This window comes from Nanorana parkeri, unplaced genomic scaffold, assembly GCF_000935625.1.
Source record: "Nanorana parkeri isolate BGI_ZX_2015 unplaced genomic scaffold, ASM93562v1 scaffold1054, whole genome shotgun sequence".
Taxonomy (NCBI): domain Eukaryota; kingdom Metazoa; phylum Chordata; class Amphibia; order Anura; family Dicroglossidae; genus Nanorana; species Nanorana parkeri.
In genome coordinates, this window is record NW_017307322.1 from 370,880 (window position 1) to 383,981 (window position 13,102).

A 13,102-nucleotide genomic window follows, 5' to 3' on the forward strand; every position below is an offset into this window, starting at 1 on the left:
TTCCCCCCCCAAACTACACAGGCTTTGTAGCTGAAAATCAGTCAATGACCAGCTGTACTCTAGGATCTCTGAGCCTACATGTATCTTTATAGTAGGAGGCTGAATGCTATATAGGATTGACCAGGGCTGAGTACTGTGCACCAGCTTTTGGAGTCCAAGTATTCCTGTATTGACTATAGATGAGTCCATATAACATTGTCTTACTAGTTCTGGGCCTTTTTCCCCCCCCCTCTAGTGGCATAGAAACAAAGCTGAAAGGATTTGCATGCAACATGGATTCATGGCAGAACCTAGAAGACATCAAAATGGTGTCTACTCTGCGAAGATCACAGTATTCATGTGCGTAAAATCTGCTTCTGAATCATTCTGTCCTGTGAAGCAGAACTTGTTATTTGTAGTTCATGGTTGTATGAGTATGGCCAGTAAGTGTATAACCCACCAATTAACCTTTGCATCTGAATCGTGATGGGACTACCTTGAGTTGGAATGCCTGTGTTGGAGGTACTCTAGGCTGCCTTTAGTTTTTGTTCTAACTCAAGAGTAGGAAGACTGTCACTGCTGTGGTGAGAACTTCAATTCTAATCATGTGCCTGTCAGGAGTCTTATCCCTTAGGCCTGGTTCACACCTGGGCGTTTTACAGTGCGTTCCTACGCTATGTGAAAACCAATGATTGCCTATGGGCATGGTTCCCACCTGGGCGTTTTACAGTGCGTAGGTACGCGCTGCAAAACACCCTAGGCCCAAAGCAGTACAGGAGCTTCTTTGGGGTGTATTTGCCGCACGTATCCATTGGGATACAGCCAGGTAGCCCTCAAACGCGTGCTTGTCTGTTTTTTTTAAAGATTAAAAGTTTATTGAACAGAACAAGACACTTATCATCAGTTGTTTGGTTACATGTGATTGTACATTACAGGGACAAGGTATTACATAGCAAAAATATAAAACGGATGTAATAAGAGCAATTTTTTCCAAGAAAATAAAATCTATAAAGTTACATTACAGTGCAAAAGGGAGATGCCCCGAGGCTCATCGGGTAGAGGGTGTAGGAAGTGGGGGAGGGAGGCACATGTAAGTGAATGAGCTCTCCGGCTCTTCATTCGCGGTATAGTTGCATGCACGCTTCTGGGATCTACGGATCAGTTGGAGGATATTAACCTGAAAGGTATATAGCTCCCTAACGGTGTTTTCAGAGCGCGTTTATGAACATCACTTGTGGCTGTGCCACTGCATTGTGGATGAGGAGTCCAGTAAAGCGATGAGCCCCTGAGATCGGTAACAGCGATGAGGAGCACCCAAAATAAGAGAAATAGGAGGGATGAATGAGGAAAGGGGGGAAAAAGGAGAAAGCGGGGGGGATGGGAAAAGCATAGGTAAGGGTGTAGAGGGGGATGTGGGGTAGGGGGAAGCCTGCCTGGGAGGTACCGTGCCCTAATGGGTAGAGGAAGGAGCGATCCACGCCCTAGGGTGGGAGCGGGGGCATTGGGGATGTTACTCTAGGCATGTGTCCGCCTGGAGGATCCAGGGCATCCATATCAGCTAAGGGCTTGTTCACACGAAGCGCGGAGCAGGTGCAGACCGGATCAAAACTGATGTTCTGATGAAGGGGGCGTGGCCCCGGAAACACATCATCAAAAAGGAGTCCTGTGTTTGATACACGGGCATCTGTGCAGCTGATATTCAGATATCGTTCTGGCTAATCTCATATGATTTTACTGATTCTCGTTTGTTGTTTTTTTTTACCTTGTACTTTAGCTCACATTATTGAAAACCATCTACACTAGGGTGGGCACCCTTCTCTTTTCTTTTCTCCCATAGTGTTGCAGCTTCCCAGGCTGAAGTGGGGCAGCACCCCTAGTTATCCACGCTTGCACTTCATTTTTATCAGTTGGTCATTATTGGCGCTTTGGATTTTTTTTTTTTTTTACGGATCAAAACTGCGTATAATGTATTCCAATGGTATTTTTTTACTCCAGTTCACATCGCAGTTGCAGAGCAGAACGCATCAAAAACGCATGCCATTGTCTGGAACACACGAAGCCCATTTTAAACTTTAAAAAAAACATTTTTTTTAAACAAAAGGAGCCCGGAATGCGTCAAAACGCGTCTAAAAGACTAGCGTGCGTGTGCAGAAACCTGACCGGATCTGCTCTGCATTTGGTGTGAACAAGGCCTTAATGTTTTTAGCAGCCCCAATTGCTTCAGTGACTTGAGTGGGTAAGGTGTTCTGGCTATACTTGCCATGCGCTCATGACTTCTATTTAAGCAAGGCAGTTGGCATTAGCAGAGTGTCAGAATTCAATTTACTACACAGTAAATACCCCTTACACAGTAGACGATAGCTCCTCCCCTCCAACTTGTGCCCTCGCATCTACCTCACAGTACTTGGTTTAAGTAGTATGTTCCCAATACTGCAGTCACCACAGAGTTTGTAAACTGCGATCATGTTGCATTGGTTCTCATGAACATGCCTTTCCATGAGAATTAATGAGATTACAGATATTTCCCAGCAATGCACTGCTGATATCTTCCCAATATGCAATGCTTGGGCATAGCTCTGTCCACAAGTGTATATCCAAGTAAGGGGGGAAATAAAGCTGGTGCATTATAAAAAAAACAGCCTTCAGAGGCACCTTTTCAATGAAGCAGTTTAAATCTTTTCAGTCTTTAATCTTGTATTTCAGATCGCGTGAGTGAGATATGGAAGGAAGATTCTTTCTTTGGTAGCCAATATTTGAATGGAATTAATCCTATACTGATCAAGAAATGCCTCAAAATTCCAAACAACTTCCCAATCGGTGAACACATGGTGGCTTCCTCTTTGGGGAAAAGCTCCTGCATGCAGTGCTTTCTCACCACAAACCTGAGAGCGCTGCAGATTTTTCTAAACTCTAGCACTCTGCATTCTCTTGCAGGCACCATCAGTTTTCCGCTGCAAACCTGGCATAGCCTTGCTTCAACTGTGTAGTAAAAATCTAAACTGTTTTAACAATGCATTGTAGACTTTTAGAGAACCACTTGCATGGTGTGCTATTAGAAACTGTAAATGCAATTTTTGAACCTACTTAATGCAATTTATGCTTATGTTGGCTCATATGTCTTCAATTAGGGTGTGGTTTTTCTTTTGCAGTTATCTCAGACCCCTGGAGATAATGTGCCAATCTTCCTGCCCAGTGACTCTGCATTTGACTGGTTACTGGCCAAGATCTGGGTGCGTAATTCTGACTTCCAGGTACATGAAACTGATACGCACCTTCTCCGCACCCATCTCTTAGCTGAAGTTTTCTCCATTGCCACAACCAGGCAACTTCCAATGGCACACCCACTGTATAAGGTAAGTGGGTGTCACGAAGGAGGGAGGATTCCAAAGCACTAAGCCCTAGCACAATGTTTTTCCATTCTGGTGCATTAACAGCCCATTATTGCAACACATTAATGCAGAGATAAGATATGAATGAGGCCTTGGGAGGTTTAACTCTTGTCTTCCATAATCTTCTATGTTGGCAAACTATAGAGTGTTCAAGCAAAACAGCACATTGCTGACATTAAGGTCAAATTCCCTTGATAGTTGGGATGGATATCATTTTTTTCCTCTTCCCTAGCTGATTACGCCACATCTTCAATACACACTGGAAATAAACACCCTTGCCAGGAAGCAGCTTATTGGACCCAAAGGCCTCTTTGATCAAGTAAGAATGGCTGTCTGGTTTTTGTGGTGACCACAGATACTCTAGTATCTTGATTGCTTGAGTTAAACTATTGTTGAAACTAGTTAAAATAACGCTGCTGTCACCACTATTGCTGTTTTTATGCCATATGTCACATCTTTTTGAGGAAGGGTCAAAAACTGTCGGATTTATGGTAATTCATGTAGTGGGATGAGTTTTCCTGTTTTGGACAGGAATTGAATCTTTTTAAACTGAAGGCTCTTATGGGAGGGCCTTCAACATCTTGTGATTTGTATTGTAAAGTGCTCCCCAACTGTCAGCGCTATATAAATCCTGTATAATGTTCAACCCAAGGGTAAACTATAAAGGACAAACCTTTTATAGCAAAAAGGGGTGTTTGCCAAAAACACTGTCAAATCTGCCCTCTTCACTATGCCATTGCTACTGGGACAGCAGTCATGAGAAATCCCAAGACTGACTCTTTGGATTTCTCATAACTGCTGTCCCAGTTGCAATGGTATCGGGCGTATAGATCTGTGAACAAAGATGGCAATAAAAACCTGGGGTTCTGAGCCTTCTAGGTGTATCCAAAGTGGCAACTTCACTATCTTATTGGTCTACATACTGCCCAATCCCACATGTGCTGCTTCCTATTGTCAAAGATGACACGGCTGGTGAAAAACGGCTAAATGTTAACCCTGCCCTAACGAAGTCCACAATCTCCTCCTGTAGTCCTACTAATTGTCTTTCTGGCAACACTTGTCTGGTAACAATGCAATAAGTGTAAAAATGTTAATATTCGGTTCTCTCAAGGCTGTGGCAGTGGGGAATGGAGGGGTCCCAGTACTCCTAAAGAAAGCCATGGATGGTCTGACCTATAGTAGTCTTTGTCTCCCTGATCATATTGAGAGCAGAGGAATGGAGTCCATCCCTAACTACCTGTACAGGGATGATGGCATGAAGATCTGGTTGGCTGTGGAGAGGTAGGGATTTTCTATTAATGCTAAAATGTTCTGCATTAAACCACTTTACATGCAGCTTCTTTAAATTGTCAAATCAATAAACAAATATTTTTTTCATAGCTTTGTGTCAGACATTGTTAATTACTACTATACAAGTGATGAAATGGTCAGACAAGACCCTGAACTTCAGGCCTGGGTGGATGAGATCTTCAAGGAAGGATTCCTAGAATATAAAACTTCAGGTATGCTTCCCACTGACCTTTTTATAAAATGCCCTAAATTTGGTATGGCAGAGAAGTGGTGTGGTGCCTTTTGGTGTTAATGTCAGGACAAACTGTTTTGTGTTTGGGGGTTGTCTTGCAGTGCCAGAATGTTAGCTGCATTTTTATTCTGGCACAAAGGAATTGTTGGGGGGCGGGGGAGGTGCGCAGCATTGTCCTACTGGCGTAGACGTACACTTTGTGAAGGGGCTATGAAAGTGTCAAGCCCCACTATCCATGTGCTGATCAGAGGTAGATGGAGCACAATGGAATGTTAACTGCTCAAATTGTGCATTAAGTTACTTGAAAATGTAATGTTAATGGAACCTGGGGTGGGCTTTATAAATGCTCTACTAAAATGTCTCTCCTGTGACAGAAATCCCATCTTCCTTTGAGGCCAAGGGCTCTCTGATAAAGTACCTAACTATGGTGATCTTTACATGTTCTGCTCAACATGCAGCTGTCAACAATGGTCAGGTGAGTGACAAGCTGACAACTATAGAATAGTTGCCAGGTGGCTTTTTTCCCCTCGGCATTTAAAGCATTCACATAAGCCTTATATTATGACTATGCATACAGTTTCAATAGTAAGCTGACACTTACTAAATGACTCTTTGGAAGGTATGCAAACCCACAATCTTCTGGATACATAATCTGCATCTTTCTTCTTCTGCAGTATGATATCTATTCTTGGATGCCCAATGGCCCTACCTCCATGAAGAGTCCCCCACTCACCACTAAAGGGGTCACCACCATGCAAGCTATTTTACAGGCTTTGCCAGATGTGAACACTACAGCTACTGGTATGGTCACAGTTTGGACCCTCAGCAATGAGCCCCAGAATAAGGTAAGTGCCAGAATCTGAGAAGCAATATACAAAATGCTGATCACATGTTTGATCCATGTCATATAAATATTGTTTTACATGGAATACTATGGGCTGCATAGTGTTATGTTTTTGTCTGACAGTGCTTCATCCAGGTCATGGTATAGGTAGTAAGTTTTCAACTTGACTTGTTCTGTAATATTGCAGCTGATCAAGCCACTTGCTTCAAAGGGTTAGGGAACATAACCCACCATCTGTAGCCAGTAGCAAATGTTTGTATGTTCTGATGCTCATTAGATTTGAAATGGAGTGACCTGAATCTAGACACAGGATGCCACACCCCTAGAAAGTAGTTTATCAAAAAATCAGGAAAGTTGGGGTTTTTTGGGCAACCGGCTGACAACTTACAAACCAAACATTGTTTAGAAAATATTTATTTTATTTGATTAAAAGGTAAATAGATTTCATAAAATTGACAACATGATTCCCCTGTAAGCTAACATGATTCCCCTGTAAGCTCACTCCACAATGATTTTAAGTTCTTCATACAAAAATAACACTCAAATTATAAAGTGAGACATGATTGATAGACATGATAAATGGAACATTCATAAACACAATACATGATTGGTATGAAAAAAATGATGCTCATTAGAACGGAAGTGTTTGGTAACGCTACAAAACTTTAACAGAAAAAGTTCAGCTGAATGTGACAAACCAATGGCAATTTTTATGGTGACTTTAAGCACTTGTATTGCTAACTTCAGGAAGCTCTCTTCCACAGAGGACTCTAGGAAGCTACCCTGATGTACATTTTACAGAGGAGACTCCACAGAAGTTTATTAAGGAATTCCAGGATAAACTGGCAGTAATCTCCACGTCCATCCAAGAGAGGAACAAGACCTTGTCCCTACCCTATTCCTATCTGGATCCGAGCGAGATGGCAAACAGTGTCTCAATCTAACACTGATACTGGTGGCTCTACTGGCCAACTCTGTGTTCTCAATCTGCCTGTGGTGGGATTGGTACAGATCTTGTCAATACTGCAGAATGTTTTACAGTGAGAGCTTGTATCTGGAACAACACTAATTACTAAAATATTTCTCAGCATATATCGTGTGGAGTTTTATTTTTTATTTTTTTATGCCACTTTCCAAAGGGGGCTTCAGGACCCTTGTGAGGGGCTACTGTATAATCCATGGTTTTACCGAAATCAACAGCCCGTACTAACTTAGAATTGTAGGAAGGGCTTTATGTAGTTGTGTACAGTACCCCAAGCAAGAGACTATAGAGAAATTGCTACAGGTGGGGCTTCAAAAGGCATAAAGAAATAAACTCAACTTAGGTTTTTTTTTTTTTTTCATCGTTTCACATCAGCTGCTTCAAAGTAGCTCTGCTTCCCTGAACTCCCTGTCTAGTACAATATCCCAACTGTTCATCTACTAGCTGGGAGGAGGGGGGCCAGGTGGTAAGAAAGTAGCTTGATTTGCTGTTTGAGACACACACCTTGCTAAAACACATAGCACGCTGCTTAAAAAGGCGTGACTCTAAAATAGGAAGTCGGGACCAGTGCTCAAGGAACAGCTGATTCTGCGGCAAACTATTTAACCCCTTCGTGACGGGAGACGTACACTGTACGTCCAGCCACAAAGGGACCAAATGACTCGTCACGTACACTGTACGTGACGAGTTATTTGCTGCACTAGAAGGCTGCTAACCGCTGAGAATCAGCGGTTACCTTTCAGTAATGGATGTCTAACTATCTAGAGATCCATTACTGAAAGGGTTAACCTTTTTCAGACACCCGATACCTTAATATCGGGTGTCTGAGAGTCACAGCAAAGCAGACACGCATGTCGGCTTTTGCCGGCATTCTGACAGCTCGTATAGATCGAGAGATATCTCTCTCAAGCTATACTGGCTTTTTTTTTTTTTTTCCTTTTGGGAATAGATACATAATGTGTCTATTCCTATAATGTATCTATTCCTGGAAGAAGAATGTTTCAGTTTGCTGATCGTTGTTGCAACAATCAGAAAACCTATAGTGACAGCTGAATCCTGAACTGCTGCAGGATCAGTGTCACTAACTTATTATCGGCTGTTCTGAAGTTTGAAGCAGCCTGATAATTAAAAAATGTTTTATTCATTTATCAAGCAGTAATAGTGAGATTAATTCACAATGACTGCCTGATATAATTAAATAAATAAAATTTGTCAGTATAAAAAAAGTGTAAATTAAAAAAAATAGTGAAAGTGTAAAAAAATTAAAAATAAGGGACAAATGAATGTGTGTATTGCATTTTTTTTTTAGCTGTGCTGGTTTTGTTAAAAAAAATACTACAAATCAAAACTGGGAAAAGTTTTTTTTTTACGTTTTTTTTCCTTTTTTTTTTAATTTTGTATTTGTCCTAAGTGAGGCGTTACACACACATGTGATATAAATATATAGCCCTATCTGTCCTCTAAAAAACAATATATAATATGTGTGGGTGCACTTTGTAAGAAAGTATATTACTGACGTGGAAGAATCACACAGCAAAAATGTCAAAAGTGTCAGTCATTTACGAACAGAAACCAAAAACAAGCTCAGTCATGAAGGGGTTACACATCAAGGAGCAGCATCCATTGTAAGTGGTTTAATTGGCATTTTAATTTGCCTTAATCCCGTTTGACTTTAATATTGCTTGCAAATGTGTGGGGTTTTATACCTCCTATGTATAGGTGTACATGCCTGCTTCTGAAGTATTTAATTACATTTTTAGTCATTTACAAAATACATTACTGATCTGTCAATTCTAGTCGGTGGCTACAGTATCACAGCCGATTCTCTGGATTTTATTGCCACTTTATGCATGTTCTCCCCTCTTCCCAAACATGACTCCGCGTTGAAGAGAAACTTGTAACACCTTATCCAGACACTGATTGGTTACCAAGTCATGAAAGAGGTGCTTCTGAGACTTTGGTTGGTCAAAGGAAGAGCGGTGGAGAAGGGGGCCGCCTGACTGATGCTTTTAGAAATGTTTTCAGTCCTCAGCGCCCAGGGATGTTAACTTTAGGCACCGAGCCGGATTCCCGACAAGGGCACAGATTTAAAGTCTCCCAATCTTAATGTTCCGGGCGGTGATTTGTTTTACATTTAGCCCTGCTTTATACAAGCAGGGCTAAATGTAGAATGGGAAAGCCACTTGTTAAAGTGATCTTGGCTATGTCGCCAAGATCACTTGTAATTAGACTGCAGCTGGTATGTCCTCCAGGCCTACAACGCTCCGGTACCTACCCCTCTCCATGCTGTCAACTCCGTCCTCTCCTCGCTGGCCGCCGCTGTCTTCAGGATGGAGAGTGGTGAGCAGAGCGGCATGGTTAAAACTAACCCTGCCGTTCCGTGTACACAATGAGAGGAGAGCTGTGCTTTTCATCTCAGCTGTCACAGGAGTTCCAGCACAGTGCTGTGCTGGAACTTGCGTATTGGAGGTGACAGGTCAAAAAAGAGAACCTGTCACCTTCCATACACATCACACAGGGGCTTGTTGGCTAGCTCCTGTGTGATGGCAAAGTTAAGTGAGAAAATATTTTTATAAAAATTAAAAACAAATGAGAAATGATTTTAAAAGCAAAAAACAATTATTAAATAAGAAATTATAAAAAAATAAAGTAAATGAGAAGCTAAAAATGTAAAGTGATCAAGTTAAAAAACAACAAAAATAAAACCCTGCCATCCGGTTGCCATTCTCTGTTGATGGGGGTGGGTGCATTGCGCAACCTGGCCTTGGGGTGGCAGGGAGGGTAAATGCGGCCCTGCCTATACGGCTGTTGGCCACTCAAACCTGTGCATGGCAACCAATCAGCTTCTCTCCTGTTTGGTCAGTTAAGATTTGAAAATGAGAGAGAAGCTGATTGGTTGCCATGCCCAGCTGCTCCAGATTTTGTCTGCTCCAGTTGATAGATTCCCCTCTGAGTAATTTTGGTGCCCCCCCCTCTGTCGCCTGGTGCCACTTGAGACACCACTGTGCAATTGTTTGAACAGTAATCACAATCTGTCTTAACAGTAGATCATTAGGGCATTATCAGCTGAATTATGTACAGTTAAGACTTACTGGTGGCAGTATTTCAAAGAATCATTTTGGCACAGTTACCCGAGAGATGATTGGTTCTTTATTTTTATGTAGGGACCCTGCCCTAAGCGGTCGGTGTACCTAATTTACATTTACAAGTGCTTTTGTAGCTAGGCTGTAACTTGTTTTGAGCTCTTTTTCTGGACTCTGCTGATATTCCAGCAAGCAGTGTATTGATTGCTTCTGGATTTGCTCAGAATTAGACGTGCAGCTGCAAAACATTTTTTTTCAATTCGTTTCATTGGGTTCTTTGTTTTTTGGGATTCGGGGTCCAAAAGTCAATTTGTTTCGGGACTTGGATGAATCTGAAATGTTTTGTTTTCAAAACAATTGTAACGAGAGAAACAGGGGTTTTAGAGGTATTACACCACAGCTTCAAGTTTTTGTAAATTAATTGTATTTAACTTCTATTAAAAATACATATAAAAAGCAACTGGTAGTTACAATGATCTCGTTTTAGGTCTATTGCATCAGGAGCGTAGACCCATAAAACATCTTGTACATATCCATTACAAATCAATGAATGTTCTTTTGAAATTCCCTAAGGGTTTCACAGCGTAGCTTCATCAGGGGATTATGGACTGATCAACCACGGAGTAGCTTGATATGGGTAGAGCTCCCTGTACAGAGTGTAGACGGGGGTTGGATTCCTCAGACAAACACTCCGCCCAGATTTGTCACGGGGGCCACGATGGGAGGGACTTCAGGTGTGAGCAGAAGTGCAGGACTGCCTATGCTTATCTTAGCTGAAATATTGTTGTGCTTCAACTTCCATGAACCTGTTAGTTCTACTCGTGAAACACCAGGTTTTTGGAAGGAACTCAAAAGTCCGGTCGCAGAATCTCCTGCATACCGCCTTGATGCCCCCTGCTTGCAGTCCACCAGCGTCGCATCCTATACCCGGGTATAGGACGCGATGGCTGTGAGCAGCTAGCACAATGGTTGCAATACAGGTCTATTGCAACTACCTGTTGCTTTTTTATATATATTTATAATAGATGTTAAATAAAATTACATTTTTACAAAAACTTGAAGCTGTGGTGTAATACCTCCTCTAAAACCCCTGTTTCTCTCGTTACAATTATCCAAATTTAAGGGGGAGAGGTTACACCGGGGGGGGCACTGTGCTGGCTGCTCACAAACTGTTGGCAATTTTGTTTTCAAAACAAACCATCTCTCATCTCACATCACATACAGGTGAAACTCGAATAATTAGAATATCGTGCAAAGTTCATTTATTTCACTAATGCAACTTAAAAGGTGAAACTAATATATGAGATAGACTCATTACATGCAAAGCAAGATAGTTCAAGCCGTGATTTGTCATAATTGTGATGATTATGGCTTACAGCTCATGAAAACCCCAAGAACCCCAAATCCACAATCTCAAAAAAGTAGATTATTACATGCAATCAATAAAACAAGGATTGTACATAGAACAATATCGGACCTCTGAAAAGTACAAGCATGCATATGTACTAAGTACTTGGTTTGGGCCCCTTTTGCAGCACTTACTGCAATTTACTTTTGCATGATATTCTAATTATTCGAGTTTCACCTGTAGTTGCTTTCAATGTGAAGTTATATACTCCCAAAGATTGTCATAGATCAAAGACTCTAGTCAGGTTTCAATCCATTTATAAGCACCTGCTGGCCATTTACATTCGAGAAGGAGCAGCCTGTCAAGATTCTTGTGCAACGGAAAGTAATAGAGAAAGAAATAGGATTTCAGTAACTGTTGTGAACTTTGAAAATGAAATTTCTCCACAAAGCTTACAAATACAGATTCATTGTTGGAAATGTTTTTACTGCTTGTTCAGGGGGTCATGGATTGGCGATCTCTTTGTACGAGGAGCAGTGATATCATGATTCTCCCCTTGTCCAATCAGAGAATACCTTGTATTCATTGATAAAAATACTAGACATTCTCCTAATGGCTGCTGTGCTAAGTCGGTAAACACTTTGTTTTTAGAGCAGAGGGGAAGCTGCATAGCACAGCATCCGGAAATTCACGGCCAACGTAGCAACTCTGGCTACTACAGTGTTTATAGGATCTCCAGACCAGGTATGGCATTTGCATTGGGCCAAGCTAGACCAATGTAAGTATGCAAATTTAATTTATATCTGGAGTTACATAGTCAGGCTGAAATAAGTTCTTTGAGTTCAACAAATAGAGGAAGAAAAATGATTAAGTAGTATATCTCCATAAACTACAACGACAAGCTAGAAGGTTCACTGGCTCTTGTCTAAATGGGCCCTGCATGCATGTGATAGGGGCCTTAGCTTGTAATCTACTTGAGGGCAGGGACTGAAGTGAATGTGCAGTATGTAAAACTTCATAAAATCCCATTGCACTCCTGACCGGATACAACCCAAAACATCGGGTTGGTGCTGTAATGACTGCGGGTGCCACCGCAAATCAAGTAAAAAATCCCAAAATAATCACCAGCACACCAAAGCAAATTTTGTCAATCCTTTATTTTTATTTTTTTACTGACTGTATTGCATGTATTGGAAAACCTAATAAAATCTGATTGTTAAAAAAAAATTCTTCTTTATTGACAAAGGAAATATGTCACAATGTGTAGCGACATTTCGGAACGTATGTAAAGCGTTGCGTAACTTGTTGGCACTATAGAAATACCTGTTTAATAATAAACGGAAACCTATGGCCAGAGTTACCCATAGTTGATCTAGTGGTAAGGTAAAAAAACCGTTATATAGATGGTGCAGTTTGCTCTAATAGGTGACAAAAATTCCATCTAGATCCCCAAAGCGTGGCAATTGGATGTTGCCTGGATCAGCAATCTCTGGTGTTATTACTGATAAATGTTGATTTCCAGTTAAATTCTGTGCATTCAGCTTTTTTTTTTTTTACACAATTAACTGAGCTGGCTGGAGCTAGTTCCCTGAGGTATCATATCCCACATTTTAATTTACTGTGAAGAAACCTTTCCAGGCTGTGAAGGCTAAAACTTTTCTTGCAGAGACTAAGAGTGCCCCTTATCCTCTGAATAATGATGAATTTGATTAACTTTGCACCAAGTTCACTATATGGACCATTTATTTGTACATAGTAATTGTTTTATTTAATGTAAAAAAAAAAGATATTAAAATGCAATAATTTGATTTTAAAAAAGAAAGTGGCAGTGCAAAGCACTAATGCATGTGTGATGCATTCCATTAGTGGGAGTGTTACTGCAGCACATAGGTGTGAATGGACCCTAAACCTTTTCTGGCTATACAGGATACCATGCTGTGTGGTTGTATATTAAC

At 41.1% G+C, this 13,102-nt stretch overlaps 1 protein-coding gene across 1 annotated transcript in view; it reads left to right on the forward strand.

Annotated features, from left to right (window-relative positions):
- LOC108796083 (hydroperoxide isomerase ALOXE3-like) overlaps window positions 1–6,678 on the forward strand; it is a 17,348-nt gene extending 10,670 nt beyond the window's left edge. The window contains 9 exon segments of the mRNA XM_018567474.1: window positions 236–319; window positions 2,663–2,960; window positions 3,108–3,332; window positions 3,601–3,687; window positions 4,480–4,649; window positions 4,749–4,870; window positions 5,265–5,365; window positions 5,565–5,735; window positions 6,499–6,678. Coding sequence (XP_018422976.1) covers window positions 236–319; window positions 2,663–2,960; window positions 3,108–3,332; window positions 3,601–3,687; window positions 4,480–4,649; window positions 4,749–4,870; window positions 5,265–5,365; window positions 5,565–5,735; window positions 6,499–6,678 — 1,438 coding nt within the window.
- Window positions 6,679–13,102: the final 6,424 nt, after the last annotated feature.